The following is a 20,077-nucleotide window of genomic DNA, read 5'->3' on the forward strand; positions in this document are numbered from 1 at the left end:
CATCTCCACGGTCTGCCCGCCCGCTCGGTGCCCAGCGAGAACGGGCCCTGCCCCTGGCCTCACCTCCACGGTCTGCCCGCCCGCTCGGTGCCCAGCGAGAACGGGCCCTGCCCCTGGCCTCATCTCCACCGTCCGCCTGCCCGCTCGGTGCCCAGCGAGAACGGGCCCTGCCCCTGGCCTCATCTCCACCGTCCACCTGCCCGCTCGGTGCCCAGCGAGAACGGGCCCTGCCCCTGGCCTCATCTCCACCGTCCGCCTGCCCGCTCGGTGCCCAGCGAGAACGGGCTCTGCCCCTGGCCTCATCTCCACCGTCCGCCTGCCCGGTGCCCAGCGAGAACGGGCCCTGCCCCTGGCCTCACCTCCACGGTCTGCCCGCCCGCTCGGTGCCCAGCGAGAACGGGCCCTGCCCCTGGCCTCACCTCCACGGTCTGCCCGCCCGCTCGGTGCCCAGCGAGAACGGGCCCTGCCCCTGGCCTCATCTCCACCGTCCACCTGCCCGCTCGGTGCCCAGCGAGAACGGGCCCTGCCCCTGGCCTCATCTCCACCGTCCACCTGCCCGCTCGGTGCCCAGCGAGAACGGGCCCTGCCCCTGGCCTCATCTCCACCGTCCACCTGCCCGCTCGGTGCCCAGCGAGAACGGGCTCTGCCCCTGGCCTCATCTCCACCGTCCGCCTGCCCGGTGCCCAGCGAGAACGGGCCCTGCCCCTGGCCTCACCTCCACGGTCTGCCCGCCCGCTCGGTGCCCAGCGAGAACGGGCCCTGCCCCTGGCCTCATCTCCACCGTCCGCCTGCCCGCTCGGTGCCCAGCGAGAACGGGCCCTGCCCCTGGCCTCATCTCCACCGTCCGCCTGCCCGGTGCCCAGCGAGAACGGGCCCTGCCCCTGGCCTCATCTCCACCGTCCGCCTGCCCGCTCGGTGCCCAGCGAGAACGGGCCCTGCCCCTGGCCTCATCTCCACCGTCCGCCTGCCCGCTCGGTGCCCAGCGAGAACGGGCCCTGCCCCTGGCCTCATCTCCACCGTCCGCCCGCCCGCTCGGTGCCCAGCGAGAACGGGCCCTGCCCCTGGCCTCACCTCCACGGTCTGCCCGCCCGCTCGGTGCCCAGCGAGAACGGGCCCTGCCCCTGGCCTCACCTCCACGGTCTGCCCGCCCGCTCGGTGCCCAGCGAGAACGGGCCCTGCCCCTGGCCTCATCTCCACCGTCCGCCTGCCCGCTCGGTGCCCAGCGAGAACGGGCCCTGCCCCTGGCCTCATCTCCACCGTCCGCCTGCCCGCTCGGTGCCCAGCGAGAACGGGCCCTGCCCCTGGCCTCATCTCCACCGTCCGCCTGCCCGCTCGGTGCCCAGCGAGAACGGGCCCTGCCCCTGGCCTCATCTCCACCGTCCGCCTGCCCGCTCGGTGCCCAGCGAGAACGGGCCCTGCCCCTGGCCTCATCTCCACCGTCCGCCTGCCCGGTGCCCAGTGAGAACGGGCCCTGCCCCTGGCCTCATCTCCACCGTCCGCCTGCCCGCTCGGTGCCCAGCGAGAACGGGCCCTGCCCCTGGCCTCATCTCCACCGTCCGCCCGCCCGCTCGGTGCCCAGCGAGAACGGGCCCTGCCCCTGGCCTCACCTCCACGGTCTGCCCGCCCGCTCGGTGCCCAGCGAGAACGGGCCCTGCCCCTGGCCTCACCTCCACGGTCTGCCCGCCCGCTCGGTGCCCAGCGAGAACGGGCCCTGCCCCTGGCCTCATCTCCACCGTCCGCCTGCCCGCTCGGTGCCCAGCGAGAACGGGCCCTGCCCCTGGCCTCATCTCCACCGTCCGCCCGCCCGCTCGGTGCCCAGCGAGAACGGGCCCTGCCCCTGGCCTCACCTCCACGGTCTGCCCGCCCGCTCGGTGCCCAGCGAGAACGGGCCCTGCCCCTGGCCTCACCTCCACGGTCTGCCCGCCCGCTCGGTGCCCAGCGAGAACGGGCCCTGCCCCTGGCCTCATCTCCACCGTCCGCCTGCCCGCTCGGTGCCCAGCGAGAACGGGCCCTGCCCCTGGCCTCATCTCCACCGTCCGCCTGCCCGCTCGGTGCCCAGCGAGAACGGGCCCTGCCCCTGGCCTCATCTCCACCGTCCGCCTGCCCGCTCGGTGCCCAGCGAGAACGGGCCCTGCCCCTGGCCTCATCTCCACCGTCCGCCTGCCCGCTCGGTGCCCAGCGAGAACGGGCCCTGCCCCTGGCCTCATCTCCACCGTCCGCCTGCCCGGTGCCCAGTGAGAACGGGCCCTGCCCCTGGCCTCATCTCCACCGTCCGCCTGCCCGCTCGGTGCCCAGCGAGAACGGGCCCTGCCCCTGGCCTCATCTCCACCGTCCGCCCGCCCGCTCGGTGCCCAGCGAGAACGGGCCCTGCCCCTGGCCTCACCTCCACGGTCTGCCCGCCCGCTCGGTGCCCAGCGAGAACGGGCCCTGCCCCTGGCCTCACCTCCACGGTCTGCCCGCCCGCTCGGTGCCCAGCGAGAACGGGCCCTGCCCCTGGCCTCATCTCCACCGTCCGCCTGCCCGCTCGGTGCCCAGCGAGAACGGGCCCTGCCCCTGGCCTCATCTCCACCGTCCGCCCGCCCGCTCGGTGCCCAGCGAGAACGGGCCCTGCCCCTGGCCTCATCTCCACCGTCCGCCTGCCCGCTCGGTGCCCAGCGAGAACGGGCCCTGCCCCTGGCCTCATCTCCACCGTCCGCCCGCCCGCTCGGTGCCCAGCGAGAACGGGCCCTGCCCCTGGCCTCACCTCCACGGTCTGCCCGCCCGGGTGGTCCTCGTGCAGCAGCCTGTCCCCCGTGCTCTGGATCTCCTTTATCTTACGCTCCCGCAGCTCCAGCTCCCGCATCAGCCCCTGGTGCGCAGCAGAGACAGGGAGCAGCAGGTGAGCGGGATCCCCCGAGGGGCAGGGACCCCCCGAGGGGCAGGGACCCCCCGAGGGGCAGGGACCCCCCGAGGGGCAGGGACCCCCGAGGGGCAGGCCCCTCCCCGGGGACATGGGGCACATGCACAGAGTGCTCAGGGCAGAGCAGCCCTGCAGTCAGGGCTGGGCCCATCTTTCTTGGGGGTCAGGAAAAACGGCTGCAGGCGCAGTAGGGGGGATGGGGGACGGGGGCTTGCTCCCTGGCAGGGCAGTGGATCCGGCTGGGGTCCTGCCTGCCCCAGCGGGCAGCAGCCCCGTCACTGGGACACTCGCAGTGAGCCCGGGAAGAGCCCCAGAGGACACCCGCAGGCCACGGCCCCCTGGACTAGCTGTGCCCCACGGGAGCGTGGGTCCCTGCTTCCCCTTGGCGCTGAGCGCATCCTCCCCAAGGCCAGCCCTGCCCACAGCTGCCAGCGCCCGGCTTCCCCTTCCGCCGGGAATGCCAACCAGCGCCAGGCAAGTCTCTGCCAGGGCAGCAGGGAGCCAGCACCCATGCGGGCACTGCAGGCCTGGGACGCAGGCTGCACGCGGGGCGGGGGGCAGGAGTAAGTCCCGGGGGCCAGAGGGGGCAGCCCCAGGGCAGGGCAGTACCGAGTAATTCTCCTTCTTGGCCGCCATGTTGGGGTTGCGGTCGCTCCAGTCGTAGTCCACCTCCTCCTCCTCCTTCTCGTTCAGCCACATCAGCTCCCGGGTGGCAGCCGCCACGAAGGCCTGCAGGCTCTCCAGGTGCCGCAGCCGCGCCTTGGACGAGTTCTGGGGGCACACACGGGGCGCATGATGGCACCCCCTCCCCTCACACAGCCCCCCACAGGCCCCTCCCTTCACACAGCCCCCCACAGGCCCCCAAACCCCCCTCCCCTCACACAGCCCCCCTCCCCTCACACAGCCCCCACAGCCCCCTCCCCTCACACAGCCCCCACAGGCCCCCAAACCCCCCTCCCCTCACAGCCCCCACAGCCCTCTCCCTTCACACAGCCTCCACAGCCCCCTCCCCTCACACAGCCCCCCACAGGCCCCCAAGCCCCCCTCCCCTCACACAGCCCCCCACAGGGCCCCAAACCCCCACCCATCCCACCCTGGCTCCCTCGGAGCCCCCCCCGCCCCTGCACCCCTCCTGCCCGCTCACCAGCAGCTGGGCGTACTGCAGGTCCAGCTTGCCCAGGCAGTCTCGGTAGGCGCTGCGTGGGGCGGGCGAGAGCTGGGCCTGTGGGGAGAGAGCGGTGAGCCCCCGCCCGGCACAGAGCTGTGACCCCCGGCCCTCCTCCGGCCGCAGGCCTGGCGCCACGAGCCCCATCGCCAGCCCTGTGCAGCAGGGGGCGCTCTCCTCGCGGGCACCGCAGGCCCCAGGACAGCGCCGTGGGGTGGGGGCTCTCCCCAGCGGGCACCGCAGGCCCCAGGACAGCGCCGTGGGGTGGGGCTCGGCAGGGGGCACCGCAGGCCCCAGGACAGCGCCGTGGGGTGGGGCTCGGCAGGGGGCACAGCAGGCCCCAGGACAGCGCCGTGGGGTGGGGGCTCTCCCCAGCGGGCACCGCAGGCCCCAGGACAGCGCCGTGGGGTGGGGGCTCTCCCCAGCGGGCACCGCAGGCCCCAGGACAGCGCCGTGGGGTGGGGCTCGGCAGGGGGCACCGCAGGCCCCAGGACAGCGCCGTGGGGTGGGGCTCGGCAGGGGGCACAGCAGGCCACAGGACAGCGCCGTGGGGTGGGGGCTCTCCCCAGCGGGCACCGCAGGCCCCAGGACAGCGCCGTGGGGTGGGGGCTCTCCCCAGCGGGCACCGCAGGCCCCAGGACAGCGCCGTGGGGTGGGGGCTCTCCCCAGCGGGCACCGCAGGCCCCAGGACAGCGCCGTGGGGTGGGGACCCTCCCCAGCGGGCACCGCAGGCCCCAGGACAGCGCCGTGGGGTGGGGACCCTCCCCAGCGGGCACCGCAGGCCCCAGGACAGCGCCGTGGGGTGGGGACCCTCCCCAGCGGGCACCGCAGGCCCCAGGACAGCGCCGTGGGGTGGGGACCCTCCCCAGCGGGCACCGCAGGCCCCAGGACAGCGCCGTGGGGTGGGGACCCTCCCCAGCGGGCACCGCAGGCCCCAGGACAGCGCCGTGGGGTGGGGACCCTCCCCAGCGGGCACCGCAGGCCCCAGGACAGCGCCGTTGGGTGGGGGCTCTCCCCAGCGGGCACCGCAGGCCCCAGGACAGCGCCGTGGGGTGGGGGCTCTCCCCAGCGGGCACCGCAGGCCCCAGGACAGCGCCGTGGGTTGGGGGCTCTCCCCAGCGGGCACCGCAGGCCCCAGGACAGCGCCGTGGGGTGGGGGCTCTCCCCAGCGGGCACCGCAGGCCCCAGGACAGCGCCGTGGGGTGGGGGCTCTCCCCAGCGGGCACCGCAGGCCCCAGGACAGCGCCGTGGGGTGGGGGCTCTCCCCAGCGGGCACCGCAGGGCCCAGGACAGTGCCGTGGGGTGGGGACTCTCCCCAGCGGGCACCGCAGGCCCCAGGACAGCGCCGTGGGGTGGGGGCTCGGCAGGGGGTGCTCTCTTTTGGAGGAGGCTGTCCCACAGGTCTCTGCAGAGAATTCCATGTGCTCCAAGGCACCATGGCTGGTGTCCCTCACTCACCCCGGCGAGATGGGTAAGTTCCCCCCATCTTAGACTCCCTGATCCTGGCCTGCCCAGCCCACCCCAGGGTGCTGCCCGCAGCGCCCACTGGCCGTTCCAGTCGCTCAGGAAGCGAAAGCCTCTCAGATCTGCGTCCACACGGCACCCCAGACCCGCCTGCCCTGTGCCCCTGCAGGGGCTGCGGCTGGCTGGGGGGCGTGAGCAGATGCCGAGGCCATGGAGGATCACGCGCTGGGCACGAGCCCCCGTCAGGTGGGCTAGCACAGCGGGGCCACACCGGCCACTGTCCCTGCCAGGCACCCAGAGTTCCCCTGACTGGGGCAGACAGCAGGAGAGGCGGGCGCCCTCAGACTCCCTGGGGTGGGGTTGCTTTCAGGAACACGTGTTAACTCCACCGGCTGCCCCGCTCTGCTGCAAACAGCCCGAGACTTGCTAGGCCTGAGGGGGGGATCAAAACCTCTCTGTGGGAAGAGGGGCCCTGGGCTGCGGCAGGACGTCTGCCCCTCTGCAGGTGACTGGGAACCCCGGCATCCTGGGGTAACGTCCGCTCAGGGGCCCACGCTGCGCCCTGGGTAACTGGCCAACGCAAGCTGTGGGCAGCTCATGCGTCCCCCCAGAGGGGGCTGCACTGCCTTGGCGGGCGTGGGACCCCATGAACACAGCCCGTGGCAGGGCTTGGGGAGGGCACGACCCCAGCATGTGGAGGGCAGGGTCTGAAAAGCCACGTCCCACCCGGGGTGCGGGCCGGGCTGCCTGTCCTGCCCATCCCCGTCCCGCCTCACCTCGTCGGCTCGCGCCCGCTCGATCTTGGCCCGGAACTCGTCAATGGACTGGTGCAGGCCCCGGTGACTGCCGAGCTGTGACTCCACCGTGGGCAGGTCCACACCCCACTCGGCGCCGTTGAGCCGTCTCTGGTTCTCCTCCACCCAGGCCAGCAGGTCCTGCAGGTAGCGCAGCGTGACGTCCTCCAGGTCCTGCCGGGGCCGCTGGCCAAGGGGCAGGGCCACCTGGGCCGGCTGCAAGGAGCCCGACTTCAGGCGCAGGTTGTACTCGGTGCGGATGGCGACCAGACGCTCGTGGAGGCGGTACACCCTGCGGGCAGAGCAGAGGGGCGCTGTTTGGGGGCACTCGTGCCATGCTTGGGGCACAGATGCTGCCAAACCAGGGGGACGGGGGGCCAGTACAGAGCGACAAGGGCAGCTGAGGTGGTAGTAGGCCCAGAGTGCCCCCGGGAGGGGGGGTTTCCAGCTGGCCTGTGACTGAGTGGGAATTATGCATAATATTGTGTGTGAATAGTGTGTGTGCCTCAGTTTCCCCTATGGGGGCCAGGGTTAACTGGGAGGGGGGAAAGGTTGTTTACTTTGCAGAGAGCCAGGTGTGACTGAGGCCCGGCTGTCATAGAATCATAGACTTTAAGGTCAGAAGGGACCATTATGATCATCTAGTCTGACCTCCTGCACGACGCAGGCCACAGAATCCCACCCACTCCTCTAACAAACCCCTCACCTGTGTCTGAGCCACTGAAGTCCTCAAATCATGGTTTAAAGACTTCAAGGAGCAGAGAATCCTCCAGCAAGTGACCCGTGCCCCATGCTACAAAGGAAGGTGAAAAACCACCAGGGCCTCCACCAATCTGCCCTGGGGGAAAATTCCTTCCTGACCCCAAATATGGCGATCAGCTGAACCCTGAGCACGTGGGCAAGACTCACCAGCCAGACACCCAGGAAAGAATTCTCTGTAGTAACTCAGATCCCACCCCATCTAACATCCCATCACAGGCCACCGGGCATATTTACTACTGTGACATTATTGACTTGAACTGGGACCATACAGAACATTGTTGCAACCAAGGTCCTGTCGTGGCACCAAATCTTGTATAAAGGGGGTCAAATGAGGTGTCTCAGACAAGGTGATGGTTTGCTGGTTAGGATGATGCTGTCTGTGTGTGTGTATCATTTTTGTAGTTGAAGTTATGAATATTGGCTCTATACTGTCTGTAGTTCAAACTTCTGCTCTGCTTCTGGGTGACACCCCAGACAAGTTGGTGTCAGCTCTGCCTAGCCTGCTGGGTGGCCCATTAAGGACCATCTACTACACAACTGACCCATTGTGAGAAGGCAGACACGCCTTGGGACTCAGCAATGTATGCTGGGACTTGCCATGTGACTCCAAACTCCATTTTGCTGTAATTTTCCACGGTAAGAACAAAGAGGGGTTCTTACACCTGGAGGAGACTATAAAAGGCTGATGCCTCATCTCCATCTGGTCTTCAGTCCTGCTTCTTACCTCTGGAGGGACTTTGCTACAAACAGAAGCTCTACACAACGGACTGAAGGACCCATCCCAGCTGGGGATGTTCTCCAGAGACTGGATTTGAACCTGCACTTTATTCCCTCACTGCTGCAAGCCTGAACCAAGAACTTGGCCGTCACTGTCTGTCATTGATTCCATTGAACCCATTCTAGCTCTCATCTCTATCCTTTTCCTTTTCTGAATAAACCTTTAGATTTTAGATTCGAAAGGATTGGCAACAGCGTGATTTGTGGGTAAGATCTGATTTGTACATTGACCCGGGTCTGGGGCTTGGTCCTTTGGGATCGAGAGAACCTCTTTTCTTTTGCTGGGGTGTTGGTTTTCATAACCATCTGTCCCTATAACGAGGGGCACTGGTGGTGATACTGGGAAACTGGAGCGTCTAAGGGAATTGCTTGTGTGACTTGTGGTTAGCCAGTGGGGTAAAACCAAAGTCCTCTGATGGTTAGAAACCTTCGTCTAATTTCAAGTCTAAACTTCCTGATGGCCAGTTTATATCCATTTGTTCTTGTGTCCACATTGGTACTGAGCTTAAATAATTCCTCTCCCTCCGTGGTATTTATCCCTCTGATATATTTATAGAGAGGAATCATATCTCCCCTCAACCTTCTTTTGGTTAGGCTAAACAAGCCAAGCTCCTTGAGTCTCCTTTCATAAGACAAGTTTTCCATTCCTTGATCATCCTAGTAGCCCTTCTCTGCACCTGTTCCAGTTTGAATTCATCCTTCTTAAACATGGGAGACCAGAACTGCACACAGTATTCCAGGTGAGGTCTCACCAGTGCCTTGTATAATGGTACTAACACCTCCTTATCTCTATTGGAAATACCTCGCCTGATGCATCCCAAGACCGCATTAGCTTTTTTCATGGCCATATTACATTGGCGGCTCATAGTCATGCTGTGATCAACCAATACTCCGAGGTCCTTCTCCTCCTCCGTTACTTCTAATTGATGCGTCTCCAGTTTATAACAGAAATTCTTGTTATTAATCACTAAATGCATGACCTTACACTTCTCACTATTAAATTTCATCCTATTACTATTACTCCAGTTTACAAGGTCATCCAGATCTCCCTGTATGATATCCCGGTCCTTCTCTGCATTGGCAATACCTCCCAGCTTCGTGTCATCCACAAACTTTATTAGCACATTCCCGCTTTTTGTGCCAAGGTCAGTAATAAAAAGTTTAAATAAGATTGGTCCCAAAACCGATCCCTGAGGAACTCCGCTAGTAACCTCCTTCCAGCCTGACAGTTCACCTTTCAGTGTGACCCACTGTAGTCTGCCCTTTAACCAGTTCCTTATTTTTTCATCCACCCTTTCAATTTTCATGTTGATCCCCATCTTTTCCAATTTAGCTAATAATTCCCCGTGTGGAACCGTATCAAATGCCTTACTGAAATCGAGGTAAATTAGATCCACTGCGTTCCCTTTGTCTAAAAAATCTGTTACCTTCTCAAAGAAGAAAAGGAGGACTTGTGGCACCTTAGAGACTAACAAATTTATTTGACCATAAGCTTTCGTGAGCTACAGAGGAGATCAGGTTGGTTTGACACGATCTACCTTTTGTAAAGCCATGTTGTATTTTGTCCCAATTACCATTGGCCTCAATGTCCTTCACTTTCTCCTTCAAAATGTTTTCCAAAACCTTGCATACTATAGATGTCAAACTAACAGGCCTATAGTTACTCGGATCACTTTTTTTTCCTTTCTTAAAAATAGGAACTGTGTTAGCAATTCTCCAGTCATACGGTACAACCCCTGAGTTTACAGATTCATTAAAACTTCTTGCTAGTGGGCTTGCAATTTCATGTGCCAGTTCCTTTAATATTCTTGGATGAAGATTATCTGGGTCCCCAGATTTAGTCCATTTAAGCTGTTCGAGTTTCGCTTCTACCTCGAATGTGGTGATATCTATCTCCATAGCCTCATTCCCATTTGTCGTCCTCCCATTATCCCTATGCTCCTCATTAGCCTCGTTAAAGACTGAGGCAAAGTATTTGTTTAGATATTGGGCCATGCCTAGATTATCCTTAACCTCCACTCCATCCTCAGTGTTAAGCGGTCCCACTTCTTCTTTCCTTGTTTTATTTTTATATATGTAGCTATAAGCCCTTTTACTATTGGTTTTAATTCCCTTTGCAAGGTCCAACTCTACATGGCTTTTTGGCCTTTCTCATGGAGAGCCCGGCAGAGACAATGCCCACTCCAATTACCCAGACACTTGGTACCTAGTAACTAAGGATTTGTCTACACTGGCAAGTTTTGTTCCCAAAAACTGCCTTTTGGTGACAAAACAGCAAGAGCATACACACTACAATGGGACTTATATCGCAAAAAATGCCCAATTTTGGTGACCAAAAACTTCCACCCCCATGAAAGACTTTGGTCTTTTCCCCTCCCTTTATTGTCGACAAAGACCCAGTGTATACACTGCGGATGGTTTTGTCCACAGAACTGGCTTCCGCCAGTCTCCCACAATGCCTGCCCTGATTGCTCTGCTCAGTGTCATGATCTCTGCTGCCCTGCAGGCATGCGCCCCTCCCCGTTCAAAGCTCAGGGAAGTATCTGTGTGGTGTTGCTCCCTTTGGGGAAGAAAGGAAGAGCAAATCATTGGACTGCTGCTTTTCTGCCAGGCACTAGGAACACAGATGTCTGCTGCAGCCGGACGGGGACAGACGGCTGAGCGGCTTTGCCGTTCCTCAGCACAGAGCGCTCCCAGAGCTGCTCACGATACTGCTCTCGGCAGCGCTCAGCTCTTTCTTCCCACAACGCTGCCCTGTGGGATACATACCCACGGTGCAGTGCTCACCCTGTCGATGATGATGTCCCCAATGTGGACATGATCTGTCGACAGAGGGAGCAAGTGTGAACACCCTTTGGCGATTTTTGTTTTGTCGACTTACAAGCCCTAACTGACTCTCGGCAGGACGCCAGCCCGGTGTGACAAGCTGGAGAACAAAGGGCTGAGGAGGAGGCCAAGTGACCAGGTTTCCCGAGGAACAAGGACAAAGGACAGAGCAGTGGTCAGGTGGGGTTGTTAAGTGGGGGGCTGCTGGACTGGGACTAGAGAAGGCTCGGAGAGCTCTGGGCTCTGGACTGACCCAGCTGGACTTTGCTGTAACTTTCCCGTCTGTGTTAGCGAAGGACTCCCTACACTGAGTTCCAGACACCTAATAACTCCCCAGGCTGAGAGTCACTCCAGATAAAGGAAACTGGGGGTGCTTTGCTCCGTTTGGGTGTGTAAGGTTCCCCGTGGTGTTCAGTCCAGGTGGACTCTCTGCAGGGAGCTCACGGCGCGCCCCAGGGGAGCTGAAGGTTCCAAGGGTCAGTCCCCGCAGATGGTGAAGCCGGGGGGCTGACCCCAGTGACAGAGTGTGACCCGCAGGGGGCTGACACACTGAAGGGGTCCTCCCAGGGGCTGTGCGAGAGCACCAGGCCTGTGGACCTGTCACAGCCCCGCCCCCCCAGGCAGGGGCGGGGCTCTGGCTGGGCCCCACCCCCCAGGCAGGGGCAGGGCTCTGGCTGGGCCCCACCCCCCTGGGCAGGGGCGGGGCTCTGACTGGGCCCCACCCCCTGGGCAGGGGCGGGGCTCTGACTGGGCCCCACCCCCTGGGCAGGGGCGGGGCTCTGACTGGGCCCCACCCCCTGGGCAGGGGCGGGGCTCTGACTGGGCCCCACCCCCTGGGCAGGGGCAGGGCTCTGACTGGGCCCCACCCCCTGGGCAGGGGCGGGGCTGTGACTGGGCCCCACCCCCCCGGGCAGGGGCAGGGCTGTGACTGGGCCCCACCCCCCCGGGCAGGGGCAGGGCTGTGACTGGGCCCCACCCCCCCGGGCAGGGGCAGGGCTGTGACTGGGCCCCACCCCCCCGGGCAGGGGCAGGGCTCTGGCTGGGCCCCACCCCCCCGGGCAGGGGCAGGGCTCTGGCTGGGCCCCACCCCCCCGGGCAGGGGCAGGGCTCTGGCTGGGCCCCACCCCCCCGGGCAGGGGCAGGGCTCTGACTGGGCCCCACCCCCCCGGGCAGGGGCAGGGCTCTGACTGGGCCCCACCCCCCCGGGCAGGGGCGGGGCTCTGACTGGGCCCCACCCCCCCAGGCAGGGGCGGAGCTCTGACTGGGCCCCACCCCCCCAGGCAGGGGCGGAGCTCTGACTGGGCCCCACCCCCCCAGGCAGGGGCGGAGCTCTGACTGGGCCCCACCCCCCCAGGCAGGGGCGGAGCTCTGACTGGGCCCCACCCCCCCAGGCAGGGGCGGAGCTCTGACTGGGCCCCACCCCCCCAGGCAGGGGCGGAGCTCTGACTGGGCCCCACCCCCCCAGGCAGGGGCGGGGCTCTGGCTGGGCCTGTTACCTGCGGTACATCTGCTCGCCCTGCGGGTGGCGCCCATCCTTCAGGGCCTGCACATCATTGAAGAGCAGGCGGATCATGGCATCCGCCTTGTCCAGGTCCTGCTCGATCTCGGCCGCCTTCTGCGGCTGCTTCCCGGCGTTCAGCAGCCGGATGTCCTGCCGGAGGGAGGTGTGTTAAACTGGGGGGGGCCGTCTGAGACATCCCCCCATTGCATGCAGGGCCCGTCCCCCCATTGCATGCACTGCTCCGTCCCCTTACCCCCACGCTCTATGCACTGCCCTACCCCCGCAGAGTATCTCGGGGCTGCCCCTGGCCCTCAGGTGTTGGCCAGCGCCGTGGCAGGCCCGTCCCGGGGGTCCCTGGGCAGCCCCCCGCCCCCCGGGCTTTGCTCTCACCGACTGCAGCAGGGTGTCGGCCTGGTTCAGCTGCTCCTCGCACACCCCCGACTCCATCTGCAGCTTGCTGACGATGCGCTGCAGCCGCTCCAGCCTGCGCGGGGTGGGGAGGGGATCATGGTGAACAACTGCGCCCTGCCCCCCCCGCTGTGGGCACCCCAGCCTCCCGCCCAGCCCCCCGCCCCTGCTGTGGGCACCCCAGCCCCCTGCCCAGCCCCCCGCCCCTGCTGTGGGCACCCCAGCCCCCGCCTTCCTCCGCCTCACCCCAACCCAGCCCCACCCGTGTGCACCCCAGTTCTGGTGGCTAGGGCAACCCCAGGCCCCCCAGGATGCCACCCCTGCTCTGCCACGTGCCTGTGGGAAAGGCAGAGCCCCCCCCTTCGTCCTGGCTGGAGCCGGCGAGCTCAGGGCGAGCCGGGAGCCCCAGCAGCACTGCCAGTGGCCAGCCTGCGCTCGGCTCTGTTTGCTCGGCGGCAGGCGGGGCTGGGCTTCCTGAGGGAGGCACCCGGCGGGCGGTGACTCACCAGCCGTATGGTTCCCATTACGGGCTGCGAGGCCAGGGCGGGAACACCCCGGCCCGGAGCCGCTGCCAGCAGGAGCCTGGCCTGGAGAGCGTCCTGGGCCAGCCAGCCCCCCCAACACCTCCGCACCTCAGCCCCCGACCCCCTTCAGCTAGCCCTTCTCCCCTGCCCACGGCCCCTCCACTGCCAGCCAGCCCTTCCCCACTCCCCAGCTCCCGCCCCGCCCCAGATCTCCCCCCGGTCCCCCAGCCCAGCCCCCCCATCTCCCTCCCAGCCCAGCCCCACATTCCCTCCCAGGCCCCTCGGCTCCCCCCCCGGCCCCTTCCCCCGCGAGCACTGACCTCTCAAACTCAGCCCGCAGCAGCTTCTCGCGCTCCAGGATGGCGACATGCAGCTTGCCCCACTCCTTCTCCACGTCCAGCGGGTGGTAGCCGGGGGACACTTGCAGCTGCCCGGCCTGCACCGTGCCCTGCGCCGGCGAGAGGGAGTGTTACACGGACGAGGAGGGCCCCCCTGAGGCAGGTCGGGGGCCAGCTCCTGATACACACAGAAATGGGGCCTTTGCAGCCACGGGGCCATGGGATGGGGGGCACGTGAGGACCAACCCGCACCCAGCCTGAGGGGTCCATGGGGCAGCACAGCAGTGGGGGGCACAAACACTGGTTGGCCCCACTCGGGAGGGCTTTGCTCTGGGCACCCCCAGGGTCTGCAGGGGCTGGGGCTAGGTCCCAGGCTGGCGCCGGGCCGGTGGGGAGCTGGGGATGCCCAGCTGCTGGCCCCACACCGTGTGACATAGTCACAGGACAGCTCCCCTGGTCACATGCCCGGTTACAGCCGGGCGCAGCCCCCTCTGCTCAGGGATGAGGGGCTCGGCACAGCCCCCGGGGAGGGGAACGGGAGGGGAGGGGCTCGGCACAGCCCCCGGGGAGGGGAACGGGAGGGGAGGGGCTCGGCACAGCCCCCGGGGAGGGGACGGGAGGGGTGGGGCTCGGCACAGCCCCCGGGGAGGGGAACGGGAGGGGAGGGGCTCGGCACAGCCCCCGGGGAGGGGAACGGGAGGGGAGGGGCTCGGCACAGCCCCCGGGGAGGGGAACGGGAGGGGAGGGGCTCGGCACAGCCCCCGGGGAGGGGAACGGGAGGGGAGGGGCTCGGCACAGCCCCCGGGGAGGGGAACGGGAGGGGAGGGGCTCGGCACTGCCCCCGGGGAGGGGAACGGGAGGGGAGGGGCTCGGCACAGCCCCCGGGGAGGGGACGGGAGGGGAGGGGAGGGGCTCGGCACAGCCCCCGGGGAGGGGAACGGGAGGGGAGGGGCTCGGCACTGCCCCCGGGGAGGGGAACGGGAGGGGAGGGGCTCGGCACTGCCCCCGGGGAGGGGAACGGGAGGGGAGGGGCTCGGCACTGCCCCCGGGGAGGGGACGGGAGGGGAGGGGAGGGGCTTGGCACAGCCCCCGGGGAGGGGACGGGAGGGGAGGGGCTCGGCACAGCCCCCGGGGAGGGGACGGGAGGGGAGGGGCTCGGCACAGCCCCCGGGGAGGGGAACGGGAGGGGAGGGGCTCGGCACTGCCCCCGGGGAGGGGACGGGAGGGGAGGGGAGGGGCTCGGCACTGCCCCCGGGGAGGGGAACAGGAGGGGAGGGGCTCGGCACTGCCCCCGGGGAGGGGACGGGAGGGGAGGGGCTCGGCACAGCCCCCGGGGAGGGGACGGGAGGGGAGGGGCTCGGCACAGCCCCCGGGGAGGGGACGGGAGGGGAGGGGAGGGGCTCGGCACAGCCCCCGGGGAGGGGACGGGAGGGGAGGGGAGGGGCTCGGCACAGCCCCCGGGGAGGGGACGGGAGGGGAGGGGAGGGGCTCGGCACTGCCCCCGGGGAGGGACGGGAGGGGAGGGGAGGGGCTCGGCACTGCCCCCGGGGAGGGACGGGAGGGGAGGGGCTCGGCCTTGTCAGCTGTATGTAGGACTCGGGGTGGCTCTCTGCCAGGGGATCCCTGGGGCGTCACCCCGCTCACCTCCAACGACTGGTAAATGACCTTGGAGCGGTTCTTGTCGGCCTCCTTGGCCGGGAGCTCGGTTTCCTTGAACTTCAGGAACTGGTGCCACAGGATCTGGGGGGAGCTGGAGTTAGGGCACGGGGGAGGCGGGGGAGGCAGGGCAGGCCCCGGGGTAGGGGAGGGGCCCCGTGCGACCTGCCTGTGGCCAGCTGCCCGGGGGCTCTGTGCCAGGCGCGGGGTCACCATCAGTAGGGCCCATGCCTGGCCAGCCTCTCCCTAGCCCAGCATGCAGGGCTTGCCCTCACTAGCCCCCGCCCCCCCACCGAGGAGACGACATCCCCTCTCCGGGCTGGGCAAAGGCCCCCCAACCAGGGGTTGGGACCCAGAGCTGAGCCAGGCCTGGGGACTGGGCCCCACCCCGCAGTGCGGGCTAGGCGGGCGGGTTCTTCTTGGCCGCTGTTGACTCACGAGGGGCTGGCATGGAAGGAATGAGTCAGACGCCCTCCCCCTGCCTGGGGAGCCCCTTGACCCCCCGCCCGCTGCGCTGCCCTCTCCTCCCTCCCTCTCTCCTGCCCGCCCGGGGTGAGGAGCTGAGTCCTGCCAGGCCCCCCTGACTCAGCCTGGCCCTCACAGGGCCGGCTGCCCCCTACGCTGGGCTCAGACCCCCCAAGGGATGGCAGCTGCCAGCGCAGAGATGGGCTGGGCACCCCAGGAGCCAGATGCCAGGTCCCCTACAGCCCCAGGGAACCACAGACTCTGCTTCCCCCTCGCTGCCATCGGGACGCACCCACTCCCTAGGGAGCTCTGTGGGCCCCTCCTTCTGGGGGCGTCCAGGCGGCTCCTGTGTGTGGGTGGGGCCTGGGCACCTGGGCACACTGCCCAGCCAGATCCCTCCTGGGCAACACCGGCAGAGCTCCCCCACCCAGCACTGGGGCCTTTCATCCCCTGCCAGCAGCAGCCGCATCGGGACAGGACTAGAAGGGAGCCAGGGGACAGAACACGTGGCTCAAAGACCACGGCCCCCCCGCCAGCTCAGGCTCTGAGCACACCCCCAGCCCACCCCAGGAGCCCACTCAGTGCGCAGCCCCCCTGCCCGGATCGCACGCCCCCACCGGGAGGGGCACTCCTGCAGGGCAAGGCACGGGCTCCCTCTCCATGCCTGGGCGGCGGGAGGCGGGCGGCAGCTGAAGAGGCCACGTGGGCTGCTCCTGCCCCAGCGAGAAGGGGCAGCGAAGGAACCAGGGGGCCCCAAAGGGCACCTGTAGCTGGGGAGATGGGGCTGTGCAGCCCGGGGACGAGAGGTCCCCAGAGCCCCATCCCCGGGAATCCCCCCGCGTGGCCCAGACAGCCAGGCCCCTCACCTCGATCTCCTCATAGCTGGCCGGCACCTTGCGCTCCTCGAAGAGGATGGTGTGATTGCGAATCCACTGCAGCAGAGCCGTCACCACCTCGCGGTACTCCTGCCACCGCAGCTGCAGCTCCTAGGGGACAGGCGAGAGCATGGCCCCGGGTCCCCGCAGCTGCCGGGCTGGCCAGCCTCCCCTCCCCGGCCCCCAGGAGTTGAGAGAGAGCACAGAAACGGATGGGTGGGATTCGGGGCCGAGCTCCTTGGCGGGCAGGAACCGCTGGTCTCCCTGGACCGTCTCGGCTGGAGTCACCCCTAGATGGGAACCTCAGTGACTGGCCAACCACCCCCATCACCGGAATTTTCAGTACTGTTTTTATAACCCCATGTGTGCCTCAGTTTCCCCTACATGCTGCACTGTTACCCAGTGCGAGAGGAGGGGACAAGACTGTTTGCTTTCAGGGCATGGCTAAGGGACATGGTTATGAATGTCGACCAGCTGACCCCATATCAATGGAGAACCCAAGAAGACAATGGCAAAGCCAATCACCGGGACATTGACCTCTGGCACCCAAGGTGCGGGGTGGGGAGGGGTTTCCCCACCTCTCTGCAAGGAGGCTGAGCAAAGACCCCCCAGCTCGAGAACAAAGGACTGTGAGGAGTGAGGTGAGGGGGTAGGTGTTGGCTGCTGGAAGAAGCCTGGGGTCACCTGGGAACTGCCCAAGGAGGTCAGACGGACAGAGCTGGAACAACGGGGCTCTTACAGCTGGGCTCTGGGCTCCGGGCTGACCCCACCGGTCGGGGCTTTAACCCGCGTTTCCCTGGGCCACCCTGAGCACATCCCGTGCTGTGAGCAGCTAGCTAACAACCCGGCTGTGACCGCGCGGAGAGTGTCCCTGCGAACGCCGGGCGAGGGGCACTAGCCCCTGCTGTGTGGCCGGGTCTCCCCAGGGGTCTGGCCCAGTTGGACTCGCTGGGCAGAGCTGAGGGTGTGGGGCAGGAGGGCTGAAGCCCCCGGGGTTCAGCTGAGGAGGCCAAGAGGCCGCGTGGCTGCCCATGAGCCGGGAGAGAGGCCCTGGGGGTCTGGCCCACTGAGGGGTTCCTCTCAGACCGTTCCCTAGCCGGGGCCTAGCACTGATCCCGGGGCTCCGTGACACAGGGGACCCCCCCACCCCTCTGCAGGGAAGCGCGGCTGAGCAGGAGACCAAAGGCCAGAGGCGTCAGGCAAGGGGAGGGAGAGGGAGCTCTCTGCTTAGCCTGCTTCTCTAGCGCCAGCCCACAGCCTCAGGCCCCCTCCTCTTCCCTGGCGTCTGCAGATTGCCAGGGCTCCCATGGCCTGTGGCTCATCGGGCCCCACTGCAGGGAGCGTGGAGAGAGGGACTGCCGGTGTCTCATGGCCTGTCCCTGTGGCACAGCGAGGCTCCCGGGCCCCGGCGGGCTGGGCACAGGCCAGCCCAGAGATGCAGCGGCCCCGAAGTCCCGTGGCCTCCACAGCCCCATACTCACATTGGCCTTGATGCCGACCGACACCTCGGGCACACGGGGCATGACATCGTACAGCGACGAGACATAGGTGATGATGGACTTCTCGTCCGGCTGGGGCACGTCCACATCTGGGGGGAGGGCAGAGCGTGAGCAGCTGTGGGGGAGCCCCAGCCCAGGGGTCTCCATCTGCAGGGGGCTGCCCCCCGTGCTCATGGGATGCACCCATTCACCACCAGGCCGAGCGGCTGCTGCACCCAAGGGTTCCCTGCAGGGAGCAGAGCCACTGGGTGGCTGCCCCAGGCCAGGAAGGGGCTGTGTGCGTGGCACAGGGACCCTTCCCCACCTCGTACCTTCAGGGTCCAGCAGGCGCGTCACCCCCAGGTCCCGCTCGGCCACGGTGAAGGCCTGGTCCAGGTTCTCCAGGTTGGTCTGGCGATACACCTTGTTCATGTCGATGAGCATGGGCCTGTGTCAGAGACGGAGCGTGTGAGGGGCCGGGCATCCCCAGAGCTGTAAACCCCAGGCCCAGCTTGGAGCCTGCTCTGGGGCCCCACTGACGGCTCGGCCCCACCCCCTATGCCATGCCCGGCCTGCAGCAGCTGGGACGCCTGGGGGCACCGTCTGGTGGAGCTGAGGGCTGGGCCAGGTCTGTGCCCCGCCATGAGCACATCACCAGCGTCCTCCACTGCAGGGGCTAGGAGAACCCCTCGCGGGCCGGGCGAGCCGCAGCACCGGGACCCCTCGCGGGCGGGGCGAGACACAGCACCGGGACCCCTCGCGGGCCGGGCGAGACACAGCACTTAACCCTTGCACAGCTGGGGGAAACACGAGACGCTGACTCATACCACAGGCCCCCCCCCTGCAGCATGTCGGCTTTGGGGCCAGGAGAGCTCTGACCAGTCCCACAGCTCAGCACAGCAGCTCCCCACATCCAACGCTGTCCCCGCCCGGCAGTCAGGCTGGCTCCTGCCAGCTCCCCGTCCCGTCCCAGGCAGGGCACCTCAGTACCACACCGTGGGTCATTCCCCCCAGCCCTGCCGCTGGTGCCGCGCCCCTCACAGCAATGGGGCAGCTCCCCCGGCTCAGGGCCTTGGGCAGCCCGCCGAGCCCCACACCGGCAGCAGGAGCCACGGCCCGGCAGGGAGCAGGAGCTGACCTCCCTGAGGCCTTGCCTGGGGAAGCCAGGTAACGCCGCCCCGAGATGGCAGATCTGCTCCGGCTCTGCAGAGCCGACTCTCCCCCCCACCCCGCCACTGCGCCAGATGCCTGGGGGCCCTGTTCCGGTGGGGGCCAGCCCAGGTTTCTGTCCCCCCCAACTCCGCTCAGCAGCTGTAAACGTGGGTACTTTTAACTGAATGCCGCACTCCAGGGGGGATGAGTTGAGGCAGAACAAGCTCTGCCCGTCACCCCCACAAGATCAGCTGCAGCCCCCCAGCCAGTGCAGCCTGGGGGGAGAGGGCAGCTGCGGCCAGTCAAGGCTTTGCCCTGGCTCCCCTAGCCCACCCGCTGCACCGGTGCCTACAGTTCCTGAAGCCGCAGGGTGGAGTGCAGGGAGTACAGCGAGCTGCTGACGTTGGGGGTCTCCAGCGCAGCGGGGTCGGCGATCTCCTCGCACAGCATCACCACCTGCTCCTCTGCCCCCGCCCGGGACCCCGCTGAGCCGCCTGGCCCCTGCCGGTGCAGCTTCTTCTTCACCCGCTGGCGCGAGCTCCTCTCCATGCTGGGGCCCGAGCCTTCCTCTGCTCACTGCGCTGGGGAGCCGGGAGCCCTGGCCGAGCCGCCCGCCCTGGTGCCGGGGAGCCGGGAGCCCTGGCCGAGCCGCCCGCCCTGGTGCCGGGGAGCCGGGACCCCTGGCCGAGCCGCCCGCCCTGGTGCCGGGGAGCCGGGAGCCCTGGCTGAGCCGCCCGCCCTGGTGCCGCGATGCTGGGGAGCCCTGGCCGAGCCGCCCGCCCTGGTGCCGCGATGCCGGGAGCCCTGGCCGAGCCGCCCGCCCTGGTGCCGCGATGCCGGGGAGCCACCCTCTCCCTGCAGAGTGGAAGCTGTACTGTGCTGCCAGCCCCACGTCCTCCCCCTGCCTCTCCCGGGGCGGGGCGGCTCCTGCACGTACTTGTTACACTTACAGAGGAAAGCGGGAGCTGACGTAGCCTCCAGCAGGCCCCCGCC

At 67.1% G+C, this 20,077-nt stretch overlaps 1 protein-coding gene across 15 annotated transcripts in view; it reads right to left on the bottom strand.

The window, feature by feature from the left end:
* PLEC (plectin) overlaps positions 1-20,077 on the bottom strand; it is a gene marked incomplete at its 5' end in the record, with an annotated part of 181,230 nt that overhangs the window by 30,673 nt on the left and 130,480 nt on the right. For all 15 annotated transcript variants that reach the window (XM_084621764.1, XM_084621763.1, XM_084621756.1 and 12 more), the window contains 11 exons: positions 2,744-2,848; positions 3,509-3,670; positions 4,044-4,121; positions 6,305-6,614; positions 12,184-12,338; positions 12,579-12,672; positions 13,441-13,568; positions 15,103-15,198; positions 16,446-16,565; positions 17,936-18,042; positions 18,265-18,380. In XM_084621764.1, coding sequence (XP_084477890.1) covers positions 2,744-2,848; positions 3,509-3,670; positions 4,044-4,121; positions 6,305-6,614; positions 12,184-12,338; positions 12,579-12,672; positions 13,441-13,568; positions 15,103-15,198; positions 16,446-16,565; positions 17,936-18,042; positions 18,265-18,380 — 1,471 coding nt within the window. The remainder of the gene's footprint in view (positions 1-2,743; positions 2,849-3,508; positions 3,671-4,043; positions 4,122-6,304; positions 6,615-12,183; positions 12,339-12,578; positions 12,673-13,440; positions 13,569-15,102; positions 15,199-16,445; positions 16,566-17,935; positions 18,043-18,264; positions 18,381-20,077) is intronic.

Source organism: Lepidochelys olivacea (genome assembly GCF_965140295.1).
Source record: "Lepidochelys olivacea isolate rLepOli2 genome assembly, chromosome: 2".
Lineage (NCBI taxonomy): Eukaryota > Metazoa > Chordata > Testudines > Cheloniidae > Lepidochelys > Lepidochelys olivacea.